This window comes from Theropithecus gelada, chromosome 10, assembly GCF_003255815.1.
Source record: "Theropithecus gelada isolate Dixy chromosome 10, Tgel_1.0, whole genome shotgun sequence".
Classification (NCBI taxonomy): domain Eukaryota; kingdom Metazoa; phylum Chordata; class Mammalia; order Primates; family Cercopithecidae; genus Theropithecus; species Theropithecus gelada.
The window spans coordinates 84313099-84340310 of record NC_037678.1 but is presented as its reverse complement, the minus strand read 5'-3'; the positions used below and the strand labels follow the sequence as shown (position 1 = coordinate 84340310).

General features: G+C 40.1%; 1 protein-coding gene across 2 annotated transcripts in view; it reads right to left on the bottom strand.

Moving 5' to 3' along the window:
* Positions 1-26856, bottom strand: part of SPTLC3 (serine palmitoyltransferase long chain base subunit 3) — a 174841-nt gene extending 147985 nt beyond the window's left edge. The window contains exons 1-2 of one of the 2 annotated variants that reach the window (XM_025400521.1): positions 26761-26846; positions 26449-26632 (exon numbers count right to left, since the gene is read on the bottom strand). In XM_025400521.1, coding sequence (XP_025256306.1) covers positions 26449-26565 — 117 coding nt within the window. In that variant the 5' untranslated portion in view covers positions 26566-26632; positions 26761-26846. Of the gene's footprint in view, positions 1-26448 lie in introns of both variants that reach the window. The other variant, XM_025400520.1, reaches the window with a different exon arrangement.
* Between the last annotated feature and the right edge of the window lie 356 nt (positions 26857-27212).

Sequence of the window (27212 nt, the reverse complement as noted above, 5' to 3'; positions counted from 1 at the left end):
CCATGATCATAATTATAATTATCTGATTAATTATTTTCATCAAGTACCACATAATATAGGAAAAAATAACCTCTCCCAGAGCAAGGCTAATCTTGGCTACTCGTACTCCTGAATCAACCAGCTTTGTATAACCAGGCATGTTTTAGCCATCATAGCTCCTCAGCCAAAGGGAATGAATGGGTGAAAAGCATAAGTCATCTGACCAGAATATTAAGATTGACATTACACTTAACAAAAGCAAACTGATGCCTGTGACTTGTTTAATTCAACGATTGAATCATTTTCTCAGGTCACCATGTGGAGTACTTTTATTTCTGAATACTATACTCAGTCTGTAGGGATGTGATTCAGTTGTCTTGCTAAGAATGAACCAATGGGAAAGGATGGGTTCTTAAAGAAAAGGCCAGCCCCTCCTGTCATAAGCTAACAAACTAACCCAAGATGTACTTCAGTTGTGGGACATCTCCAGGTGCCCCAAATCATTTGCATGGGTGGGCAAATAATGTTAATGTCAGGGGCTCCTACGGAGTTTGTTTTTGGTTTTGTGATGTGTAAGGCAGTGTAATGTAGAGGCAAAGGGCACAGGCATGTCTTGCCCTAGATTGGCCCTATTGAGATCTTGGGCAAGTGACTACACCTGTTTGAGTCTCTGTTGCTTCCTATTTTAAAATAATAGCCAAATAGCTTCATCAGCAAAAAAGGATATGAGTGTCCCAAGGCTGTGTTCCAGGTCTGAATATCACACTCTCATGAGAGAACAAAGCATAAATAATTCAGCTTTAAAGGAAGTGGAAGCTAGTTACTGTTGTTGGCTTTGATCCCGGTTTTGACACAATGCAAAACCAGTAGAGAAGAATAGTCCATTCTTATCTTGTATCTACTTGTTTGGTTAGTCTAATAATTCCTAAATACCAGTCTATAACACTTTAAAGACACGTACTAAAATTTTCACTGATGTATGGTAAGATTTTGATATATATGTGTAATATATAAGTATATGATGCTTACAAATATATACATATGTGGACATCTTTCTAGGGACTGTCTCTTAATCAGACATCATGGCCTTAACATCTTTTAGGGTGAATTTATGCACGATAGTGATAGTGGATAAGGGGTTATTGGATCTTTTGAATCATGGCAGAATAAAAACTTTGGTACAATATATTTCACTTTAAAAAATCACAGGTCTATAAAATTCTGAAGTCTGATTCTACTGGGCTGAATCACCAGACATCAGCCCCCTGAGCATTCACACTTTGTGAACAGAAACTTCTGGTCCTATTGAGAAATGTATTACTAAGATCTTAAAAAAATCACATAATATGGTTCTCTGAGATCTGAGATCCGTTCTGCCATTATTATTCTAATATGTAAGAAGTTCTGGAGCCAAGTTTCCTTAGGATAATTATCAAAGTAGGTGGTTGAAAAACATGTAATGTTGCAAGAACCCAAGAGTTCCAACCATATCATCAATGCCACCGCCTTGGGCAAACTCAACAAAGGAAGCAAGAAGTGAATTGACTCGTGTTCCCTTGGGTCTAGAAGTAAGCATTCATAATGTCAGGTTTTTAAGAATAGAGCTGAGGCTGGTCAAAGACTCAAAAGAAGGTAATTCTAAGAAATATATGTCATATAAAACATAAAGACATGATGGTAAAGGTAAATAATTTTTTAAGGGAGATTTGTAGAAAATTTTGCTGTTTGATATGCCATGTAAAATCACTTTGCTGCCTACCTATAAAAGTCTTAGGTAGAAATCAGTATTATTCTTTGAGGCTTTTAGAATCACATGGATTTTAAAAATTTTAGTAAGAGTGATTCCCAAAGCTGTTGCTGTGAGCAATTTAATAACCAAATTGGTACTTTTGCGTGTGCGTGTGTATGTGTGTTCTGAAATAAATTACTGAAGAACAGACGCTCTGATTTTTTTCCTTCCTTCCTGTTCTTATGAGGGGAAGTTGTATGCACTGAATAAGGGCTTGACTGGTGTCTGCTGCACCCAGTCCTTGGAGGTATTCCTGAATGTCAAGTCAGCATGTCTGGCATTATAATATTATCCAGCTCTGTCCCTATTATCCGTGTGGTTTTGATCTCACTTTTCTGAGCCCCATTTACTCATTCTAAAACAGGTCAGTAGCATTTGTTCTATCTACTTCACAGCACTGGATCACTTTCTGGACCACTGAGGGTACAATGAGATCCTGGATGTGAAAGGGATGTACAGACATAAGGATCATTATAGTTGATGCTGAAGGTTAAAAGGGTAAAAATTGGCCATGTTTTATAAAAATAACTGTCTTAATTTTGGGTTCTCCAGGAGCAAACCTGTATAAAAGATTCAAATACAAGCTGTTTATTTGGAAGGTTATCCCAGGAGGCACTGTTAGAGGAGGAGAGATGAGCCAGAAAAGGGAAGGAAACCAACGAATGGTGTGCTCTTAAGGCAGTTACCAGTGTGGGCAGCTGGAGCTCACTTCCACTGGGGTCTGCAGGAGACAGTGTAGAACACACCTAAGAATTATCTTTCTTGAAGGGGGAAGCTGCTGCGGTATTTATCATCCAGCTCCCATCAGTCAAAGGTTGAGCACTGCTTCCAGGGGGTGTTGATTCTCTGGTACTTTTGGCCTGGTGCCCATTAGGGAAGAACAGGCTCCAGTTCCTAGAACAGTGTCTGACACATAACAGTTTTTCAGAAAGTTCTCAGAAAAAGGGCATGGGAATTGGCCATTGGAGATGAGGCTGTGCACATGGAAATGGTAACCGCCAAGAGTAGAAGTGGACATGGCACCAGCAGGGTCTGCTATGGTCATCCGAGTTTCAACACTGCACTTTGTTCACATCTAACCTTAATTTCTTAATATTATTATACTCTACTGTTCAGTTTGTTTTTATTTGAAGATGTATTGGTGTTTTATTCACGTAAATTTCTGTCATTGTGTGTTAAAGGTTTCTTCAGGCCAAGGACATGAACAGACACTTCTCAAAAGAAGACATACATGCGGCCAAAAAGCATATGAAAAAACCTGAATATCACTGATTAGAGAAATGCAAATCAAAACCAAAATGACATACCATCTCACACCAGTCAGAACGGCTATTACTAAAAAGTTGAGAAATAACAGATGCTGGCAAGGTTGCAAAAAAAAGGGAACACTTATACACTGTTGGGGGAAGTATAAATTAGTTTAACCATTGTGGATGATAGTGCAACGATTCCTCAAAGAGTTAAAAACAGAACTACCACTCAACCCAGCAATCCCATTACCAGGTACATGCCCAAAGGAATATAAGTTGTTCTACCATAAAGACACATGCACACATATGTTCATTTTAGTACTCTTCACAATAGCAAAGGCATGGAATCAACCTAAATCCTTATCAATGACAAATTGGATAAAGAAAATGTATTACAGGCAGGGGCGGAGCAAGATGGCCGAATAGGAGCAGCTCCAGTCTTCAACTCCCAGCGCCAGCGACACAGAAGACCGGTGATTTCGGCATTTTCAACTGAGGTACTGGGTTCATCTCACTGAGGAGTGCCGGACGATCGGTACTGGTCAGCTGCTGCAGCCCGACCAGCGAGAGCTGAAGCAGGGCGAGGCATTGCCTCACCTGGGAAGCGCAAGGGGGAAGGGAATCCCTTTTCCTAGCCAGGGGAACTGAGACACACAACACCTGGAGAATCGGGTAACTCCCACCCCAATACTGCGCTTTGAGCAAACAGGCACACCAGGAGATCATATCCCACACCTGGCCGGGAGGGTCCCACACCCACGGAGCCTCCCTCATTGCTAGCACAGCAGTCTGTGATCTACCGGCAAGGCAGCAGCGAGGCTGGGGGAGGGGCGCCCGCCATTGCTGAGGCTTAAGTAGGTAAACAAAGCTGCTGGGAAACTCGAACTGGGTGGAGCTCACAGCAGCTCAAGGAAACCTGCCTGTCTCTGTAGACTCCACCTCTGGGGGCAGGGCACAGTAAACAATAACAAAGCAGCAGACACCTCTGCAGATGCAAACGACTCTGTCTGACAGCTTTGAAGAGAGCAGTGGATCTCCCAACACGGAGGTTGAGATCTGAGAAGGGACAGACTCCCTGCTCAAGCGGGTCCCTGACCCCTGAGTAGCCTAACTGGGAGACATCCCCCACTAGGGGCAGTCTGACACCCCACACCTCACAGGGTGGAGTACACCCCTGAGAGGAAGCTTCCAAAGCAAGAATCAGACAGGTACACTCGCTGTTTAGAAATATTCTATCTTCTGCAGCCTCTGCTGCTGATACCCAGGCAAACAGGGTCTGGAGTGGACCTCAAGCAATCTCCAACAGACCTACAGCTGAGGGTCCTGACTGTTAGAAGGAAAACTATCAAACAGGAAGGACACCTACACCAAAACCCCATCAGTACATCACCATCATCAAAGACCAGAGGCAGATAAAACCACAAAGATGGGGAAAAAGCAGGGCAGAAAAGCTGGAAATTCAAAAAATAAGAGCGCATCTCCCCTGGCAAAGGAGCGCAGCTCATCGCCAGCAACGGATCAAAGCTGGACGGAGAATGACTTTGACGAGATGAGAGAAGAAGGCTTCAGTCCATCAAATTTCTCAGAGCTAAAGGAGGAATTACGTACCCAGCGCAAAGAAACTAAAAATCTTGAAAAAAAAGTGGAAGAATTGATGGCTAGAGTAATTAATGCAGAGAAGGTCCTAAACGAAATGAAAGAGATGAAAACCATGACACGAGAAATACGTGACAAATGCACAAGCTTCAGTAACCAACTCGATCAACTGGAAGAAAGAGTATCAGCGATTGAGGATCAAATGAATGAAATGAAGCGAGAAGAGAAACCAAAAGAAAAAAGAAGAAAAAGAAATGAACAAAGCCTGCAAGAAGTATGGGATTATGTAAAAAGACCAAATCTCCGTCTGATTGGGGTGCCTGAAAGTGAGGGGGAAAATGGAACCAAGTTGGAAAACACTCTTCAGGATATCATCCAGGAGAACTTCCCCAACCTAGTAGGGCAGGCCAACATTCAAATCCAGGAAATACAGAGAACGCCACAAAGATACTCCTCGAGAAGAGCAACTCCAAGACACATAATTGCCAGATTCACCAAAGTTGAAATGAAGGAAAAAATCTTAAGGGCAGCCAGAGAGAAAGGTCGGGTTACCCACAAAGGGAAGCCCATCAGACTAACAGCAGATCTCTCGGCAGAAACTCTACAAGCCAGAAGAGAGTGGGGGCCAATATTCAACATTCTTAAAGAAAAGAATTTTAAACCCAGAATTTCATATCCAGCCAAACTAAGTTTCATAAGTGAAGGAGAAATAAAATCCTTTACAGATAAGCAAATACTTAGAGATTTTGTCACCACTAGGCCTGCCTTACAAGAGACCCTGAAGGAAGCACTAAACATGGAAAGGAACAACCGGTACCAGCCATCTCAAAAACATGCCAAAATGTAAAGACCATCGAGGCTAGGAAGAAACTGCATCAACTAACGAGCAAAATAACCAGTTAATATCATAATGGCAGGATCAAGTTCACACATAACAATCTTAACCTTAAATGTAAATGGACTAAATGCTCCAATTAAGAGACACAGACTGGCAAACTGGATAAAGAGTCAAGACCCATCAGTCTGCTGTATTCAGGAGACCCATCTCACACGCAGAGACATACATAGGCTCAAAATAAAGGGATGGAGGAAGATTTACCAAGCAAATGGAGAACAAAAAAAAGCGGGGGTTGCAATACTAGTCTCTGATAAAACAGACTTTAAACCATCAAAGATCAAAAGAGACAAAGAAGGCCATTACATAATGGTAAAGGGATCAATTCAACAGGAAGAGCTAACTATCCTAAATATATATGCACCCAATACAGGAGCACCCAGATTCATAAAGCAAGTCCTTAGAGACTTACAAAGAGACTTAGACTCCCATACAATAATAATGGGAGACTTCAACACTCCACTGTCAACATTAGACAGATCAACGAGACAGAAAGTGAACAAGGATATCCAGGAATTGAACTCATCTCTGCAGCAAGCAGACCTAATAGACATCTATAGAACTCTCCACCCCAAATCAACAGAATATACATTCTTCTCAGCACCACATCGTACTTACTCCAAAATTGACCACGTAATTGGAAGTAAAGCACTCCTCAGCAAATGTACAAGAACAGAAATTATAACAAACTGTCTCTCAGACCACAGTGCAATCAAACTAGAACTCAGGACTAAGAAACTCAATCAAAACCGCTCAACTACATGGAAACTGAACAACCTGCTCCTGAATGACTACTGGGTACATCACGAAATGAAGGCAGAAATAAAGATGTTCTTTGAAACCAATGAGAACAAAGATACAACATACCAGAATCTCTGGGACACATTTAAAGCAGTGTGTAGAGGGAAATTTATAGCACTAAATGCCCACAAGAGAAAGCAGGAAAGATCTAAAATTGACACTCTAACATCGCAATTAAAAGAACTAGAGAAGCAAGAGCAAACGCATTCGAAAGCTAGCAGAAGGCAAGAAATAACTAAGATCAGAGCAGAACTGAAGGAGATAGAGACACAAAAAACCCTCCAAAAAATCAATGAATCCAGGAGTTGGTTTTTTGAAAAGATCAACAAAATTGACAGACCACTAGCAAGACTAATAAAGAAGAAAAGAGAGAAGAATCAAATCGACGCAATTAAAAATGAAAAAGGGGATATCACCACCGACCCCACAGAAATACAAACTACCATCAGAGAATACTATAAACACCTCTACGCAAATAAACTGGAAAATCTAGAAGAAATGGATAATTTCCTGGACACTTACACTCTTCCAAGACTAAACCAGGAAGAAGTTGAATCCCTGAATAGACCAATAGCAGGCTCTGAAATTGAGGCAACAATTAATAGCCTACCAACCAAAAAAAGTCCAGGACCAGATGGATTCACAGCTGAATTCTACCAGAGGTACAAGGAGGAGTTGGTACCATTCCTTCTGAAACTATTCCAATCAATAGAAAAAGAGGGGATCCTCCCTAACTCATTTTATGAGGCCAACATCATCCTGATACCAAAGCCTGTCAGAGATACAACAAAAAAAAGAGAATTTTAGACCAATATCCCTGATGAACATCGATGCAAAAATCCTCAATAAAATACTGGCAAACCGGATTCAGCAACACATCAAAAAGCTTATCCACCATGATCAAGTGGGCTTCATCCCTGGGATGCAAGGCTGGTTCAACATTCGCAAATCAATAAACATAATCCAGCATATAAACAGAACCAAAGACAAGAACCACATGATTATTTCAATAGATGCAGAAAAGGCTTTTGACAAAATTCAACAGCCCTTCATGCTAAAAACGCTCAATAAATTCGGTATTGATGGAACGTACCTCAAAATAATAAGAGCTATTTATGACAAACCCACAGCCAATATCATACTGAATGGGCAAAAACTGGAAAAATTCCCTTTGAAAACTGGCACAAGACAGGGATGCCCTCTCTCACCACTCCTATTCAACATAGTGTTGGAAGTTCTGGCTAGGGCAATCAGGCAAGAGAAAGAAATCAAGGGTATTCAGTTAGGAAAAGAAGAAGTCAAATTGTCCCTCTTTGCAGATGACATGATTGTATATTTAGAAAACCCCATTGTCTCAGCCCAAAATCTCCTTAAGCTGATAAGCAACTTCAGCAAAGTCTCAGGATACAAAATTAATGTGCAAAAATCACAAGCATTCTTATACACCAGTAGCAGACAAACAGAGAGCCAAATCAGGAATGAACTTCCATTCACAATTGCTTCAAAGAGAATCAAATACCTAGGAATCCAACTTACCAGGGATGTAAAGGACCTCTTCAAGGAGAACTACAAACCACTGCTCAGTGAAATAAAAGAGGACACAAACAAATGGAAGAACATACCATGCTCATGGATAGGAAGAATCAATATCGTGAAAATGGCCATACTGCCCAAGGTAATTTATAGATTCAATGCCATCCCCATCAAGCTACCAATGAGTTTCTTCACAGAATTGGAAAAAACTGCTTTAAAGTTCATATGGAACCAAAAAAGAGCCCGCATCTCCAAGACAATCCTAAGTCAAAAGAACAAAGCTGGAGGCATCACGCTACCTGACTTCAAACTATACTACAAGGCTACAGTCACCAAAACAGCATGGTACTGGTACCAAAACAGAGATATAGGCCAATGGAACAGAACAGAGTCCTCAGAAATAATACCACACATCTACAGCCATCTGATCTTTGACAAACCTGAGAGAAACAAGAAATGGGGAAAGGATTCCCTATTTAATAAATGGTGCTGGGAAAATTGGCTAGCCATAAGTAGAAAGCTGAAACTGGATCCTTTCCTTACTCCTTATACGAAAATTAATTCAAGATGGATTAGAGACATAAATGTTAGACCTAATACCATAAAAATCCTAGAGGAAAACCTAGGTAGTACCATTCAGGACATAGGCATGGGCAAAGACTTCATGTCTAAAACACCAAAAGCAACGGCAGCAAAAGCCAAAATTGACAAATGGGATCTCATTAAACTAAAGAGCTTCTGCACAGCAAAAGAAACTACCATCAGAGTGAACAGGCAACCTACAGAATGGGAGAAAATTTTTGCAATCTACTCATCTGACAAAGGGCTAATATCCAGAATCTACAAATAACTCAGACAAATTTACAAGAAAAAAACAAACAACCCCATCAAAAAGTGGGCAAAGGATATGAATAGACATTTCTCAAAAGAAGACATTCACACAGCCAACAAACACATGAAAAAATGCTCATCATCACTGGCCATCAGAGAAATGCAAATCAAAACCACAATGAGATACCATCTCACACCAGTTAGAATGGCGATCATTAAAAAGTCAGGAAACAACAGGTGCTGGAGAGGATGTGGAGAAATAGGAACACTTTTACACTGTTGGTGGGATTGTAAACTAGTTCAACCATTATGGAAAACAGTATGGCGATTCCTCAAGGAGCTAGAACTAGATGTACCATATGACCCAGCCATCCCATTACTGGGGATATACCCAAAGGATTATAAATTATGCTGCTATAAAGACACATGCACACGTATGTTTATTGCAGCACTATTCACAATAGCAAAGACTTGGAATCAACCCAAATGTCCATCAGTGACAGATTGGATTAAGAAAATGTGGCACATATACACCATGGAATACTATGCAGCCATAAAAAAGGATGAGTTTGTGTCCTTTGTAGGGACATGGATGCAGCTGGAATCCATCATTCTTAGCAAACTATCACAAGAACAGAAAACCAAACACCGCATGTTCTCACTCATAGGTGGGAACTGAACAATGAGATCACTTGGACTCAGGAAGGGGAACATCACACACCGGGGCCTATCATGGGGAGGGGGGAGGGGGGAGGGATTGCATTGGGAGTTATACCTGATGTAAATGACGAGTTGATGGGTGCAGCACACCAACAAGGCACAAGTATACATATGTAACAAACCTGCACGTTATGCACATGTACCCTACAACTTACAGTATAATAATAATAAATAAATTAAAAAAAAAAAAAAGAAAATGTATTACATATACGCCATGGAACACTATGAAGCCATAAAAAAGAATGAGAGTGTGTCCTTTCCAGGAGCAGGGCTGGAGGTGGAGGCCATCATCCTTAGCAAACTAATGCAGGAAGACAAAACCAAATACCATATGTTCTCAGAAGTGGGAGCTAAATGACTAGAACACATGGACAGGTAGAGAGGAACAACACACATTGGGACCTAATGGAGTGTGGAGGGTGGGAGGAGGGAGAAGATCTGGAAAAGTAACTAATGTGTGCTAGACTTAGTCCCTGGATGATGAAATAGTAAGCACAAAAAACCCCTGTGACACAAGTTTACCTATGTAACAGGCCTGCACGTGTACCCCTGAACCTCAAATAAAACTTTTAAAAAGAGGTTTCTGCAGGCCAATCAATATGCAACCTCTTGTCATATTCTGGCACTGTTTCACCGAAGAAAGGGCAGAGAGGGACATAAGGCAGATTCTTGCAAGGGTCAATATTAGTCATAGTGCACATTTGTAGAGAATTTCCTGGGGTGCCTGCGCTGTTCTAAGGCTTTGCATGTATTATCTTATTTATTTCTCACCACCACCCAATAGCGTAGGCACTACTATTAACCTCATCTACCAGGTGAGAAAACTGAGGCACAGAGAGATTAAACTGTTTATGCAAGGTCACACCACCGTGAAGCTGGGATTCAAGCCCAGGAAGTGTGAAAGTGAGGCCCTGTTTCCAAGTTTTATGTAATGATGCAGGTTACTAGGGTGATAGGGCTGTAGGGTGAGGTTACGTGATATTAGGAGTCAGAAGATCCTGCTTCCATTACCTGCCAGCTGTGTGGGTGATCATCTGATTTCTTCAAACCTTGGTCCCTTATATGTGAAATTTGAAAGTCTATTGCAAGGGTTGACAATATTTAAAAAAGGGTGAACACACAGTAGTGTCCTTATGTACGGTAGCAATTATTTACCTCTAATAATTATTTTCTCTGACATGGTGATCTGTGACATGCAGAAAAGGAAGTTTTCTACATGTGGCTCTTATTTTGGGCAATAGGAAAGGAGTGCCTTTGCTTGTGACATGAGACAAATACAATTTCACAATATCAATTTTGAAATTGATACTAAAGAAATTTGCAATAGCCGACATTATTTTAAGGATCATCAAACTATTATAATTCCTGGTCTTTGCTTTCCTCATGTGTTCAAGAAGACAGGGGATGGAGTGGAATTGTAAAGATTACTGAACTAAGTTCCTTTCCTGCTAGAGAGATTATACTAAAGACAAAAAGGAAAATAGCTCCTGATCCCTGTGGAATTATGAGTGTGTAGCAGGAGAATTTGTCTAGCAGACAGCCTTCTGGTGAGCTCTTCCTTTACTTCGTTAGATGATCATTTACACATTAGCCAGTTCTCTTCTCCAGAGATTAAACTCCTTAATTTTAAGTGAGCAGTTTTAGTTCATCTTTTCACAGTCAAAACTATATTAGGAAACTTTTCCAAAAAAGTAATCAAAAGCCAATGTAGGTCAAAACTCACTGAATGATATACTTCAGATTTGTGCATTCCATTGTATGTAAATTTTACCTCAAAAGAAAAAAAAAAACCTATAGAAAAATATTGAAGTTAATGGTATACATGCTGAAGGGTTTAGAAGTAAAGTGTATTTATTCTACAACTTCGTTTGGGATGCATAAAGCATATGGATTGATGGATAGATAGGTAGACATGTAGTAAACCTATAGCAAAATGCTAACTGTAGAATCTAGGTAGTAGATATATGAATATTTATTTAGAATTATATAAGGTTTTCTATAAATGGGCAAATGTTTACAGTAAAACGGTGGAGGAAAGGGCATTTCATCTAGTGATAAAATTACAGGTCCTGTGACTAGATTGCACTGCTAACTATATGTTTGACCTCAGGCCAAGTTTAGTTAACTTTTGCATGACTAAGTTTACTCATCTAAAAAATGACGATAGTAACAGTATCAATCTCACATGGTTGTTATGAGGGTCAACTAAGTTAGTAAAGTTAGTAAAGTTCTTAGCATGTAGTGAAATGTAAAAGTTTGTTAAATAAAAGTTGTTTTTTTTTTTTTTGATTCGGAGTCTCGCTCTGTTGCCCAGGCTGGAGCGCAGTGGCCGGATCTCAGCTCACTGCAAGCTCCGCCTCCCAGGTTCACGCCATTCTCCTGCCTCAGCCTCCTGAGTAGCTGGAACTATAGGCGCCCGCCACCTCGCCCGGCTAGTTTTTTGTATTTTTTAGTAGAGACGGGGTTTCACCGTGTTAGCCAGGATGGTCTCGATCTCCTGACCTTGTGATCCGCCCGCCTCGGCCTCCCAAAGTGCTGGGATTACAGGCTTGAGCCAGCGCGCCCGGCCAAATAAAAGTTTTAAAAGTCATCTCATATGTGGGTCATTCATGGGAAAACAGATCTCATTTACTTTCTTGGACACTCGACTCTGAGAATGCAGAATTTTATTAGAAGCTGTTGACAGCCCTACACACCTTGGGAGATTAGTCATTTTCCCTCTAATCCATGCATATTTCATCTCCTGCTAAGATGCAGCAGGAACGATTGAGATGAATTAATTATATTTCATTTCTATTTTCATTTTCTTCAGAAAGTTCCACTGCTTAAAGCATGCTCCATACCTCCAAGCTTGGAGTATGTCACCTCTGGATAGCAATACAGAAGCATATTGCTACCTGGTCACCAAAGTAATCTAGTGATTTCTTGATTTTTAAAAAGATGGTAGTAAATAGTAGCCATACTGTCCAACAAAGCTTAGGAAACCTGTGAATTAATTAATAAGAGGTTATATACTTTGAAGTTTACAGAAAAGTCTGTGGATCATATGAGCAGAGCTTTCTTAGTCTTTTAGCGATCTAGGCATGTGAAATGGGAGTTCTTGCAAAGAACAGATTAGTAAAAATAGATAGTCTTTATTCATTCCATAAATAATATTGAGCTCCTATTACATACAGGCTATGGTCTAGGTACTAGGGATTTGGCAGTGAACAAGATAGGAATTCCTGCCCAGGTGGACCCCTCACAGTCTAAAAGTGGAGGCAGGCAACAGATAGGAAATAAATTAATGTGTGCATGCATGTGTGCTTATGTGTGTAGGTATATGTGTGACTGTGTGTGTGTGTGTGCGCATGTGCACAGATGTTTTTAAATGCTAAAGAGAACAATTAAGTAGGAAAGGGGCTAGGAAGTGGAGGGAGTAGTTTGCAATTTTAGAAAGCATCGTGAGCCTGAGTCCCACAGAGAAGGTGCTATGTGAGTGAAGACTTCAAGTGGGAGAAGGGTGAGCTCTGTGGATGTCTGGGGAAAGGGTGTTCCAGGACGGGGAATGAGGAGTGCAAATGCAAATGTTGTAGGTGGGAGGACGCCATGGGTGGCTGACTCCAGGAACAGTGAGGAGGCTGTGCAGCTGGGACAGAGCAAGCTCAGGGAAAGTAGCAGAATATGAGTCACAGATGATCTGGCCAGGCTGTGGGGCCTTATGGTCATAGTAAGTATTTTGTTTTTTGCTGTGAGTGAAATGGTAGCCATGGGAAGGATTTGGGCGGAAGAATGACATCTCTGGATTTTATTTCAGCATGAGCACTGGCTGCTGTATTGAGAAAGTCTAGTGGATTGTGGTGGAGGGGAGGGTGAAAACAGGACATGGTGGTTTTTAAAACATGCTCATGAATTCTTTGCTACTCTTCCCATTAAGAGATAGGCTAGTCCCCTCCCCTTGAACCTGGTGGGCTTGTTTATGGCTGCTTCGATCCAGTCCACAGTCCTGGCTTGTCTCATCCTTCGGTCTTCCCAGCCCAGGTGCCAGGGGTGACATTGAGGAGGCAGTCTGGAAAGTGGACCCTCCTGGTCCAGCTTCTCCAGCCTGGCCAGTTGAGTCATCCTAGCAGAGGCCCTAGACACCATGGAGCAGGGGAGAGCTGTCCTCACTGTGCCTTTTCTGAATTTCTGACCAGCAGAATCCACGAGCATAATAAAAATCATTGTTTTATGCTATGTGTTGGGCTGCATTGTTATGTAGCAATAGACAGTGGAAGACAGACAAAAGAGATGGAGTTCCTGCAATATTTTAGGTGAGAGATAATGGGGGCTAAGACCAGGGAGCTGCTGAGGGAAAAGTGAGAAGTGGTCAGATTCTGGATGCGCTGTGAAGGTAGGCTCATGTTTTACTGAGATATAGAATGTAGAATAGAATGAAGGAGAAAAGTCATGAATGGCACCATGTTTTATGGCTTGAGCCACAAGAAGGATAGAGTTGCCATTTATTGAGATGGGAAAGACTGTAAGGGAAACAGTTTTGGAGAGTGGGAGGAGGAAACATGAGGAGCACTGTTTGGTACATATTAAGTTTGAGATGACTTTTGATTATCCAAGTGGAAAGATCAAGTAGGCAGTCAGAAATGCCTATTTATGCATATACATTTATATATCTATATATATCAAGTAGTCAGTTGGAAATGCCTATTTTATACATCTATCTATTTATCTATATCATTTATCTAATCTATCTATCATGATGTGTTAGAAATAATACTTCAAGTTGCAAATGAAATGACACTCTGATAGTTGATTTCTCAGCAAGGCAAAGTTTACTTCTGCAGAAGGGTGCTGCTCATTAGTTTGGTCACCATGAGAGCACATCAAACAAAGGAAGGCAGCAGATTCATCCCTAACACATTGCGCTCCTACTGCTGTGTGCAGTCTCCATTGGCTAGAATTGGACCACACAATCTAAACTGAACCCAGTTGGCTAACCTGAGACGTGCAGGGATGCAGTTACATTGGCAAGAAGACAGTTTTGGCAGGGGTGGGGAGGGTGGAGGGGGTTTGGTTGTGGGGGGCGTTGCAGTTGGAGGAGGTAATTTACAGGATGAGTAGCAGATGTGGAATGTGGGCTCTATAGATAAAGACTGAGAGGAAGGTTGTTTCCCAGGGCAAGGGAACACAGAGAGTAAGGGAGTCTGGCCTTGAAAGCAGGGAACAAAGGACAAGGAAACTGAAACAAGTCAACCTTTGAAGAAGAATGTCTTAGTGTATTTAACTTGATGAGACAAGGTCAGATCTTCATGAGAGATATGCAGTTAGAAAAGAATAGAGGGGCACAGACTAAGCCTTGGGTCATTCCATTGTTTAAAGGTCAAAGAGAGGAGGAGGAACCAAGAATAAAAAATGCATAGGAAAAGCTAGTGATAAAGAGGAAAAGAAAGAGTGTTATACCCTGGAAGCCAAGAGAAGAATGTGCTTTAAGAAAGAGAGAGTGATTATCTTTCACTAATGCTGCAGACAGGTCAAGTAAAATGAAGATTGAGAAGTCATCAAGGGATGAAGGATTTCAAGGGTTTATGACTGTCATTTATTGAGCATCTGCTATATACTGGGCATCGTACTGATTAGTCTTATAATAGTAGTAGAGAAGAAAGAGGTGACTGCAGGCTAATATTAATAGATAATAATCATTTATTGAGTATCTACTGTATGCCTGATAGTTATTGGGAGTCTTACATATGCTGTCTCATTTATTCTTTACCATAGCCTCATAAAGAATGAATCAGAGACATAAAGTTACCTTCCTAATATGGCCCAATTAGTAAGTGGCAGAACTGAGATTCAAACCCAGTTCCATCTGATATCAAAGCTAGTGGTCTTTCTACTACCATTCCTCCTTAAGGAGTTCACATTTTTCTGGGACATCCTAAGGGGTGCAGGAGTGTGAAAAGCTACCACATAAACATCTTTCTGGGGAGCTCAGTTTTCTTCAAAGTTTTAAAAGAGTATATAAAAATAGTTTTATAGCAAAATAAATATTAATGTATGTAATAAAATGCAAACTTCTAACATAAATGAAAGGCTACAGATGCATGCCACCACGTCCAGCTAATTAATTTTTTTTTTTTTTAAAGAAATGGGGTCTTGCCATGTTTCCCAGACTGGTTTCAAACTCCTGGTCTCAACTGAACCTCCTTCCTTGACCTCCCAAAGCTTTCGAATTATAGACATGAGCCACCACACCCACCCTCTAATCCAATTTTTAAATAAATATCTAATACACATGGAGCTTGCTCCCTGAATTACTTTGTGTTATGTGTGATTTTCTCTTTTCTGGTGGATCAATTTGTGAATCCTTTGCCCTGTCTTCTCTGGAACAGTTGATTTGCTGTTTTTTCTAGTTGGATTGTAAGTGCAGAAATAGCCTATTTTTATACAAAATTTCAGAGCCAAAGTTTATAATCTGGAGATCTGAGGAAGTCAGGGAATATGTACATTCTCTGTGTAAAAAATTTTGTGGTTATGGACATATTAATTTTCATTAGAAACTATACATCAGCTTCTCAAAGGAATCCTTGAACTCCAAAAGACTCACAACCATGAGACAGGCAAATAAAAGCTGTGTATAACTCAGAGGTAAGAGAATAATTAAGACTTGCACACAGCCTTTTGCTTAGGCAAATTTTGAAGGTCCAGTTAGACCAGATTTAGAGAACAATCATGGCGACTAGACTTTATGAATACATCACCTAACGAAGGTTTGTGTACCACTGCCTATGAAATGTGAGAGATGTGGTTTGGTCAATAAATATCACCAGGTCTCTAACACTTTGATGAACACTTTGGGACTTACTATTTTAGATTTGGGTTAGTCAAGGAAACCTAGTGTATGTAGCTGGTCACAAGAGTTCCTCAAACCTGCAAAGTCTGGGATAATTGTTAACATATCAACTCAGGAAAGTGAAGACGGAAGACTCATCTATCACTTTTTGGAAATATAAGGTAAATTAAATCGAGGTGAGCCAAATTCTCTGAGCCATTTTTCCTAAACAAATGAGAAAATAGCACTCTACTTAGGACTTCTTAGTCTATTTCCTACACTCTGTTTACCTATAGTTTAGAGGTTACAAATTGGTGTTTGTTAGCTGTGTTTTCTTTAAATCCACATGATTTGATTTTTTAAAAATTAGATGCCAACCTTTAGAAATCATGAGACCTCCTTTCCTCAATTTGGATTTCCAGCTTCTTTTAAAAGTTGGAAAAACTATCAAGATGGAGCCTGTTCTCTCTCATGGAAACACCAGGCCTTGTTCAGTTAAACTCATTCTTATAACCTCCTACTGTCCTACACAAGGCCCTGCTAGCTCCTTTAGGCATTTGCAATCTCAACCTGCACTGTGCTCAGATGATCTTAAATGTATCAAAACTCTTCAGGAGAGCAGGATTCAGATGGCACTGTGATAGATAGATGAAGCAGATTGTGGAGGATAATTTTGAATATTTCTCTGAGCTATGCTTATAGTGTTTTTCCCCCAAAATAGTTAATTTGAACTCCAAATCACCTGGAAAAGATTTCTAATATGGTGGCGGTAGATCTTTCTGTCGTAAATTTATAGATTGTTATACCTTAGAATTCCAGTAAAACTACATTAGTACAGACCAACTGAGACAAAGGTAGCCATACTTAGTAAAAACATGAAGTATTTTTCAAAATCAGCATAGTTGATTTCCTGCAATTAATTGGGTTAATATCAATTTACCTCAACAGTGAGAGAAAATTTTTCCAGGAAGCTTTAACAAATAGATAAAATTAATTTGTAATTGGCAGATATTAAAAATACTTAAAATATGTTAATTAAGCCAATGAAACACCTGAACACATACACTTTATTGAATCAACTCTTTCTTCATAGACAATGTAGTACATTACAGACCTCTTAAGGGTTAATAATTACACTTCAGATTTGGCAATTTTCAAATCGGTGTGTTTTTGCATTGGTGATATTTAGATTCATTGTGTTTCACTTTTACAGCCGGACACTCATCTCTGGTTAAGGGCTTAAGCATACAGTCCTTATGCCAAACAAAACAGAAATTTATAACTTATGAAAATGCATCTTTGCCAATGATTAATAGCAAATGCATGGTCAAAGCAAACTCTTTAAATGTAAATATAAATTCAAGCACTGAAAATAGTTCTGAGATTGCATAATGACTTTTCTAGTCATTTTAAGGAAATATAATATCCATGTATTCAGTTTTTATTGCTGCTTAATAAGCCACCAGCAAACTTAAAACAGCAATTATTTATTTGCTCAAGAATCTTTAATTTGGGCAAAGCCCAACAGGGACAACTTGTCTATGATCCATGCAGGATCAATTGGAGCAAACGCACCCTGGAGTTGGAGGATTCACTTCCGAGATAACTCGCTCACACAGTTTAGAAGTTGGTACTGCATCTCAGCTAGAAAGAGAGCAAGCATACTTGGTTTCTCTCCTTGAGCTTCTTCTTGGGCTGCTTGGGCTTCCTTAAAGCATGGATTCCAAGAACGGGTGCTCTATGAGGATTGGGTTCAAGCTGCAAGGCTTTTTGTAACTGACTCTCGGGAGTCCCAGATTGTCCCTTCCATCACATTTTTGGTCAAGTAAGTCATTAGGTCTAGCCCAGGTTCAAGTGGATTAGAATTAGATTCTACCTCTCAATGGGAAATGCCCCAAAGAATTTATAACTATATTTCATCTAATGCAGGAGTGTCCCATCATTTGGCTTTCCAGGGCCACATTGGAAGAAGAATTGTCTTGAGCTAAAAATACACTAACACTAATGATAGCTGATGAGCTAAAAAAAAAAAAAAAAAATCTCATAATGTTTTAAGAAATTTATGAATCCGTGTTGGTCTGCATTCAAAGATGTCCTGGGCCAAACGCAGCCTGCAGGCCGCATGTCGACAAGCTTGATCTACTGCATCATGTCTAAGATATCAGTATTGCCAGAAAATATTGTACTAAGTGAAGTTTCTATTCAGGGAGGCCACAGACTCTTGAAAAAAGCTCCTGAAAGCCAGACTATCTCTCGAGCTCCAACTGGGGCTAAGTGTGAGTCTGCATGATTCAGAGTCACATGAGGTCAATTTTCTTTAGCTTAGAGTTGTTCAAAGTGAGGCATGGGGGTGGCTGGTTCACTAATGTGGTATGTCTGTGAGTGAATAACATCACCTGTTGAAAGCTCAGATATGTGAAAATTTGTGTCATTTGTGATGAGCTAAAATTTTTATTAAGAATGACAAATCAGGAAAGCAAAACAACTCACCATTTCTTTAACTCACACTGACTCTGCTCCTTAAGGCTGAGTCCATTGGCCCCTTCTCTCTGGAAGTGGGTATGAATCCCACGCCTAACATTATCTTGTGTTTACAGGGAAAGTGTGGACTAACGGATAAGAACTTAGGTTCTAGGATTGGACAAACTTGGTTTCCATACCTGGTTTTGACACTTACAAGTTGGTGACCTTGGTTGAGTTACTAAAGCTTTCTGTTTCCTCACCTACAAACTGGGTCCAAAAATAATACCTCATAGGAATGTTGTGAGATGATTAACACAAAGCACTGGGAATGCCTGGCACTTTGAAGAACTCAAGACACGTTAAAGATTATTATTATTATGTTCTTGATTACCTCCAAAATATTTAACTATAGGCCAATATGCATCAGGTATTAGAGCTTAATGTCTTTCAATATCTTTAGTCACAGTGAAAGCATAAGCACCTTTCTTTCTAAAAGTATATTATTGATACCTTAGACAACTGGTATTATGTTCAGTTGTTAAATAAAGGTTTCTAAGCCTATTATAGAAAGTAGATAATATCATGGGGTCTTGGACTGTTGTTGAAGTAAGAAGTTAGGATAAGGTGGATAGTCTAGAGTTTATGTTCCAGTTTTGTTCTAGCTGTGTGACCTTGGGGGGAGTTATTTATGTTTTCAGAGCATCAGTTTCCTCATCTATATGAATGTGGCTAATAATATCCACTTTGCATTACTAATATAAGAATTAAATGAGGCCAGTTACCTAGAAGGACCTGGCATGTAGCACCCACCAACAATTGATTTATTAGCTTTACCATTATTATTAAACTGATCAAAATAACTAGATTATTCAAATTAAGTTTCAACTTGATTTTGCACTTAATGCACAGAAACTGAGAAAATGGACTTTTCTTTCTTTTCTCATGGAAACTGATTCTAGCATATTCCTTTCCTTCGCTTTCCTGACTTCTCTTCCCTTCTTTCTCTTCCTTTCCTTACCTTTTGTATTTCAAATTGTATTTCTCTCTCCATAGCTTTTGTCCATTCTTTTCTCTCTGGTGTGTGGGCTCTTTTTGTATTCATTTCTAAAAGTTATTTATAGTATCAGAAAATTGTATTTTATGATATAAATTGTAAACATTTTCCTGGTCTGTAATTTGCCTTTTGGTTATTTCACGGTGTTATTTTTGTTTTGTTTTTGCCATGCAGAAATAAATATTTGATTTTTATGTAGTCAGATTGTTGACCTCCTATTTTATGGCTCCTGGGTATTATATCACAGTTATAAAGACTTTTCCCATGTAAATATTATTTTAAAATTGATATTTTCTTGAACTTTAATAGATTAACAATTACCTATAATATTTATCTATCTGTTCATGTACTAATAGGAAACAATTCTAATTCTTTTGGTGCACAACATGATTCACTAGTTGGTAGCGCTAGTGACCCCTCATTATTGTTATTTATCATAGTCTTTCCAATTATTCTTGCTTATTAATTTTCCATATAAACTTCAAAGTCATTTTTCTGGCTCAAAAATATGTTGATTTATTTATTGGACTTACACAGAAACTTATGGGTTAACTTAAGTAGAATTAATGCATTTTTTAAACCTGAGTCTTCCCCTACATGTGTTGTATGCCTTTCCACTTATTTTCAGTTTCCTTTCATGTCCCTCAGCAGCATTTTCATACTCCCTTCCAATTGATTTTCACTTTATTTGAATCTATTTCCAGGTCCTTCATGTTTCTGGTGCTACTGTAAAGGAGTTTTTACTTCAGATATGCTTTCCAATTGATTTTTATGCATTACCCTTTATGATGTTTCTTGCCATATTAAGTTTTAGATTTTTTTATATAGTTAAAATTTGCTAAGCTGTTAATGGTTTCTGGGTTTTCATCTTGCTTGAGTGCAAAGGGAGCAAATTATGGCAATAATATTTGCCCTTGATATATCCCTTTTCTCCTTTGCCAAACACAGTGGATAAGCTCTGTTTATATTGCTTAACAACATAATCCTGTCTTCTATGATGATTAGCCCATTAGGTCAGGGTTAATTCATAAACCATGCTCTAAAAGTCACCATAAGTAAAGCTTACACAGTTTGAGAGAAATGTATCTGATCATGCTAATTCCCTTCTCAAACCTCCATCACTTGCACATATAAATGGTTATAAAAGACACTCTTGGTGCATCCAGACCTTCTTCCATTCTGGTGATTTCTTACTGCAAGCACCTGTAGCTCAGCTTGAGGGTTTTCTCTGCCGTAGGAGTGTGCTCAGCCCATGTGTGGAAAGTCTACAAGTGCTGAGCATCCCTCAACTGATGATGGACAGGAATTGGTTGACATTTATCTTTTTTTTTTTTTTTTTGTAATTTAGGCAGCTTCGAGATGGGTTGTACACTATCTGCCAGATGTCCCTGACAAGTCTCAGTCCCAGTTGCCAACAATGGTAACTTGTTCATGAGTGTATTGGCTTCCTTCCCTTCTGTGCCTCACTTCACTATTTTTCCTCTGTGCTTCCTGGGTTCACCTCCCTAATAAATTTCTTGCACTCAAGTCTTTATCTTTGGGTCTGTTTCTTGGGGAATGTAAACTAAAACAAAGGCATTTTACAATCTTTTCCCACCTGGTTCTCTCCATTAAGCCTCCTGAACCTCCTACCATGAACTCATCTTTCATTGACCAAAGACATAATGCTCTGATATTTTATATCTTTCTAACAGCCTTTCCCTCTGCTGGAATGCCTTTCTATGCCTGTACGCCTGGCTACTCTGCTTTCAAGACTTGGGTCAAATGTCTCTCTGAAGAAAGTTGTCTTCCCAGCGTAGGTCAGTTACACATTGTTCTGTGTTCCCATGCAAGGTCCATATATTTCTATTGTGGTGGACTATTTCCAAAGATGGTCACAATAATCTCTCCAATCCCTTCCAACCTTTTTCAATGTGACTTTGCAGCTTCTCTCATGAAAAAAACAGCATCTGTTTCTCCTCCCCTTGCATCTTAGCTGGACTATGACTGGCTTTGTCTGCAGAATGTAGCAGAAATGTCCCTAGAACATAAAAGAGGTCTTGTAGTTTCTATTTTTACTCTCTTAGAAGCCAGTCATCCTGTAAAAAAGCCTGGGCTACTCTGCAGAATAATGAGACCACATGCAGAGTGTGTCCTGGTGAAGTAGACACAAGGTGCTTTGGACAACAGCTGGTACCAAGGTCTGGGACATGTGAATGGGGACATCTTGGATGCTCAGGCAAGTTGATCTGCAGCAAACACCACATGGAGCAGAGAAGGGCAATCCCTAGCAGCCCCTGCCTGAATCAAGAACAATCCAATAGTTGTTGTTTCAAGCCATTGGGTTTTAGATTCGCTGTTACACAGGAATAGATAACCACAGCATTTATTATATAGTACTTACCATTAAATACTATAATTGCTTGTCTTTCTTTCCTACTTAGACTCTGAGCTATTTATAAATGGAGGGAGAATATTTTCATCTTAATGGCTGCAGCACGTGACACACAAGAATGTTTTTAAAATGATGAGCCCATGAAAACATGGGGATTCCTTGAGGAGCTCATGCAGAAACCTTGCCACGTTGGGGATTGTTTTAAGGAAACAGGAGCCAAGAAACCAAGGCATTAGAAAATGAATACCAAAGACAAGAGTAGGATGAAGATTCAGAGCAGTTGAAAGGGATTTCTAAAACTTTTAGTTTATGAGTTCTCCTAGTAATTGGCGAGAATATTGACCTCTATTTCAATCAGGGGGTAGCGTAGGTGAGCCCCACAGACCCTGGTACTTACCATGGCTGTCAGGCAGCTACCACTGTTTGCAATTAAACTTTTAATCAGTCACGGCTCTTATTCTCTAGAATAAGTTTATACTACAGCAGAAGAGTAGCTTCAGGATATTGCAGGCTTCAAGAGGATATAGAAAGGTGGGGAGAACAGAAGTTCAGCTTTAATGGTTCTAAAACTGGAAATGATTTCCATAGTAATGCGGCTTAATCCTTTCTCTTCTTCCAGCATCTGCTGAGCACCACCTCAGCTACAGCACTGCCTCTCACTGTCTGCGACGAAGGCTCACTGAATTGAGAAACATTTCTCAAGTCATATGACCTGTTGTGCCTCACAGCTTCCTGGAATGCTTTGTGACCTTTCTTATGCCCTTTACTAGCAACTCCTACATTCATCTCCGGAGTTCTTTTCCTGTCTTTTCCTCTTTGGCCCCCAGGAATAAGTTCCCTATTTTATCTGCAATTATAATGTCTCAAGGTTCAATTTGAGTCTTCCCTGCTCTGAGAAGCTGTCACCGACCACCCCAACCTGTGACTTCCTAGAACACACTGAAAAAGGAACTGGCTTTGAAGCAACTTGGATTTGGGTTCAAATCCTGGCCATGCTGATTGTAATTCTTCGGAAGTTCCTTAGTGATTTTTCTTTCCCCATCTGTATAATGGACAGTGTACTACCACTTCATGGGGCTGTTTTGAAGGCACAGGAGATGCCTACCTAAAGTGCTTAGCCCTTCCTGATATGTAGCAGAACATTGATATTTATTATTATTTTTGCTCTTCTCCAGCTTCCAGTACTAATATCTATACCACTCATTTGTCCTCAAGTTATGTCTGCTTTATGACATCTGTTGTCCTTGCACTAGCATTTAACTTTGATGTGACTTTTTAAATGTTGATATAAGCCTTCTCCTAACAGATAAGTTGTAAACTTCTTATTTATCTTTATATGTCCTAAGAATAACAGATGCTTAATAAATATTGGTGGAAAAAAAAAAAAAAGCAACCACGTGTTAGGGCTCATTACCTATACATGGTTTTACAGCATTCAGGTCAAGAACTCAATAAACCTTGAATTACAGTAACTCTAATCCTCAAACGTTTTTGTTTTCCAGGAAAGGGATGATTAGGAAAACTTTACAACTTTTTTTTCATCCTGCAGGTTTAGTTTAAGAGAAGAAAATGCAGACTCTATCCTCTTAAGAAACTACTTATGGGAAAATGCAATGGAGACACAAGGTCTACCTTTCTGGGTTTTGGTTTTCCTAATAAAAGTTTATGGCCAGGTAGAAAATAATTGCTGGGAATTAAAAAGCCATTATGTGGATAATAGTTGCAAAGTAATTATATAGAATTAAGTAAGGAATAGGAAATTTCTATTCATTAGGAAAAATTTTGATTCAATAAAAATTACAAGAAATATTAAGTTTATAGATTGAGACAGTAAGCACCCATCTGTCTGTAGTGTGGATATGCTCATGAGGAGGGAGAACAAATCCTCTAGTACAATAGTCTTCTGTTAGAAGTAAAAGGTAGGAGGCCATATTGGGAATAAACAAGTAAATGGACTTAATCAGTGATGAAAACCAGTTTTTGTGCATTCTCAGAACATACGAGGTTTAAAGAAAAAGAAAAAAAAAAAAAAAACAGGAAAAATAGTCAAGCTCCATAAAATCTCCAGAAAGGAACTCTAGAAGGTTGCTAGACTGGAAAGGCTCTGGTCCTTGCCAGCTTTGAGACTGGGGCAGCAAACCTGCATGCTGGAGCAGGGATGGCAGCCTATGCTGGACCAGAGGGAAAGAGGATTCCTGAGCACTGCCTAATAGTAATTTTCATATTGTTTGTTATGCCAGGGAACTCTTTGTCAAGAGAATCTTGTAGGATCCTCTGATGTATAAAAGAGATAACGGTGTTGCTGTGTGGCTGCAAATAAGTGGGAAGAGAAAGGGTGGGAGGATCATTGGAGGGGCTGGTAGGATCTTAGATGCTGCAGCAGAGGACCTTAGGCCAGGCAGAACGTGTTTGGGAGACCAGCAGCCTAGGATTCTGTAAGCCTTTGCAGACTGCTTCTATCCACAGGCAAGGCTTTTGGTCTAGACCTAGTTTGTTAAAGGGCCCCAAGGATCAAAACTAGTGGCAAAGGAACATGAGAGTAAAGACAACTTTGTTCCCATCATGGAGGGGACGATAAGCTCTCGTTTGCTCTATTACACTATGATCTCAGCCGGGGTTTTTTTTGTTTGTTTTCCTGAAAAATATTTTTCAAGCCATAATTGAGGCTCTCAATGAAAGCCAATTGTAGCTTAGTGACACCTAAATGTGTCTGAGACAAGAGGCTCTGGATAGCCCTTCAGGAAGGCAACAGCAGCCCTGATGTTTTCGACTATTCTTAGGGAAGCCTCAGTGTCCAAGGATATTTACAGTCTTGCAGCTGCACTTCATAATGAACCTTTAGAATCCTGGATTTTATCCTCACTTAGGAGTGGTTTTAACTGTCTAAGTTTCTAATCTCATACCTCGAATGTGATTATAAAACCAAGATAAAATAAATAAAAGGGAGAAAAGTTATGAAGGAATCTCTTCCCAGATGAGATCCCTCAGGGTCAGAATGATCAACAGGGTAAGTAGGTGAATAGCCTGTGAGTTACAGGCATTCCAGAGGCAAGGATCATCTTGAATAGTGGCCTGAATTGGTATTTAGTGATGCATAAGTGGTGGATATTACTGCAATTTCCTTCATGCAACTGACAGGAGCTGAGCACCTTCTCTTCATGTTGCTCCAGTTTTCAGATCCTCAGCTGGGACAGGTCAGTTTTGAGGTTTCAGATAGACATATCCCAGGATTGGACAGTGCCTTTTGTTAAGAGGGGAATGCTTTTGGGGACCACAGCCTGTTTACACACAATTCAGGCTCCAGAGCTCCTTTAGCCTCGTCCAACTGCACACGTGAATGTAATTCACTCAGTGGAGGATTGGCCCCAGCCGGACCCACCTGGCCTGCGATCTTAGAACAATCTGCCTTTCCTGTGGGTGGATACGTGCTCTCCGGATGATCAAATGATGGAAGATTGCATGGCCACTTCTCTTTCCCAATAGGAGGCTACCTGTTTGACTGCTTGGGCTTGCTCCTGGGGCAGATGAGCTCACCCCCTGCTGCTCAGAGCAGAGTGACACGGGGTGTCCTGTGGGGAGTGGGGAACTGCCTTACATAAGGACCTCACAGACCCAGGCTCTCTCTTAAAATAAGCTGACAACTTTCCTTGAGTTCCTCCTGCCTAGTATATTCTGCAAACATCCTGGTGCAATAGGAGGAAAAAAAAAGGGCCAAGTTACAAGTTTGTTTTAAAGATGCTGTTCTGTTTTCTGAGTGCAGCGTGTCACAATGAGCCATGCTTTCTGAAGTGTTTGGAAAAGAATGTCTGTGACGTCACATTTCAAAGAAATACTGTAGCCTCAAATCAAGTAGTGAGCTATAACAATGCTCCACTAAACACCAATAACAACTCGCCTTTCAAAGAGAGATGCATTTCTCATGGACCTGGGAAGAATGCCATCTCCACCACATAATGTCAGCAAAATGTACTTTCACTTCCTCTTTTTCCTCTGAAGCATGATAGTTGTAGCAGGTCTCTTGGACTAAAACATATGCAAAGAGTTGGAGCCTTCATAATTCTTCCCTCCCCACAAAATGCTTGAGACAAAAGTCTAGTAGGTACATTTGTATTTTAGGGAGCCTAAAGCTGTGTGAGTGTCTGTGTGTATCCTCTTTTGCATTCAGAAGACATTTTCTCCTTAATCCACACCTAAAGTTTTTGGTAGCCAAGCACTTTCTATTAAAGGAATCAACAGTCAAAACACATAAAAACACTTCATAAGATGAACTTTAAGTTAGGACAGTCCCAAATATCTTCACAGAGAAATATTGAAATGTTCAGGTAATTCAGAGAAGAGTAGGGGAGAGTGCCTCTTACCTGGGCTTCTTTCACTATTCCATTCTTTGTGCAGTTTCTGCTTTGCAGGCCATTGCTCTGTTTCTTGTGATTGTGAAGTTTCCCATTGCAAACAGTACCACCTCCAGGGTTAGCCATGGGTGTGAAGTGACAGAGCCCGGGACAGGTTTTCCTTCAGAGGTCTCTGCAAGCTTTAGTTTTTAGTCTGTGAGGGGATGGGATAAAGCTCTTTGGGGCTGAGCCCTTAAAGGAATCTTACCAATCAGGCTTTTCCAGAAGAAGAGCTACAGCCTATCTTTTTGCCAGATCGTTGAAATTAAAACAAACGGTTACCTTTATACTTCTCAACTCCAGTCAAAATGTGAACTCCATGGCAACAAACCTGCTTCCAAAACTATAAAGGAGATTGTCCATGCTGGCTCCTTCTGAGGACTGAGGGAACCTGGGGACTGAACAACCCAGTGGCAAAGTGTGAGGAGGCGGGCTGGGAGGTGGAGAGTCTTTTAAAGACACACACACACAGCACACTCACAGAGTCTTCTAAGTACACTGAGTTCTGAGTTAACCTCTTTTTCCCACCCCCTCTCTCCTGCATGTAATTGTGGTTTTTGGTTGTAAACCAAGCTCAAAAGTTAATATTTCTTTTTGCTATAAAATAACATTCAGAGGTGGTTGCCAGGGGCTGGAGGGATGAGGGAAAGGGAAGTTATTGTTTAATGAGTGCAGAGTTTCAGTTGGAGCAGATGAAAAAGGTATAGTGATGGATCACTGCACAACAAGGTGAA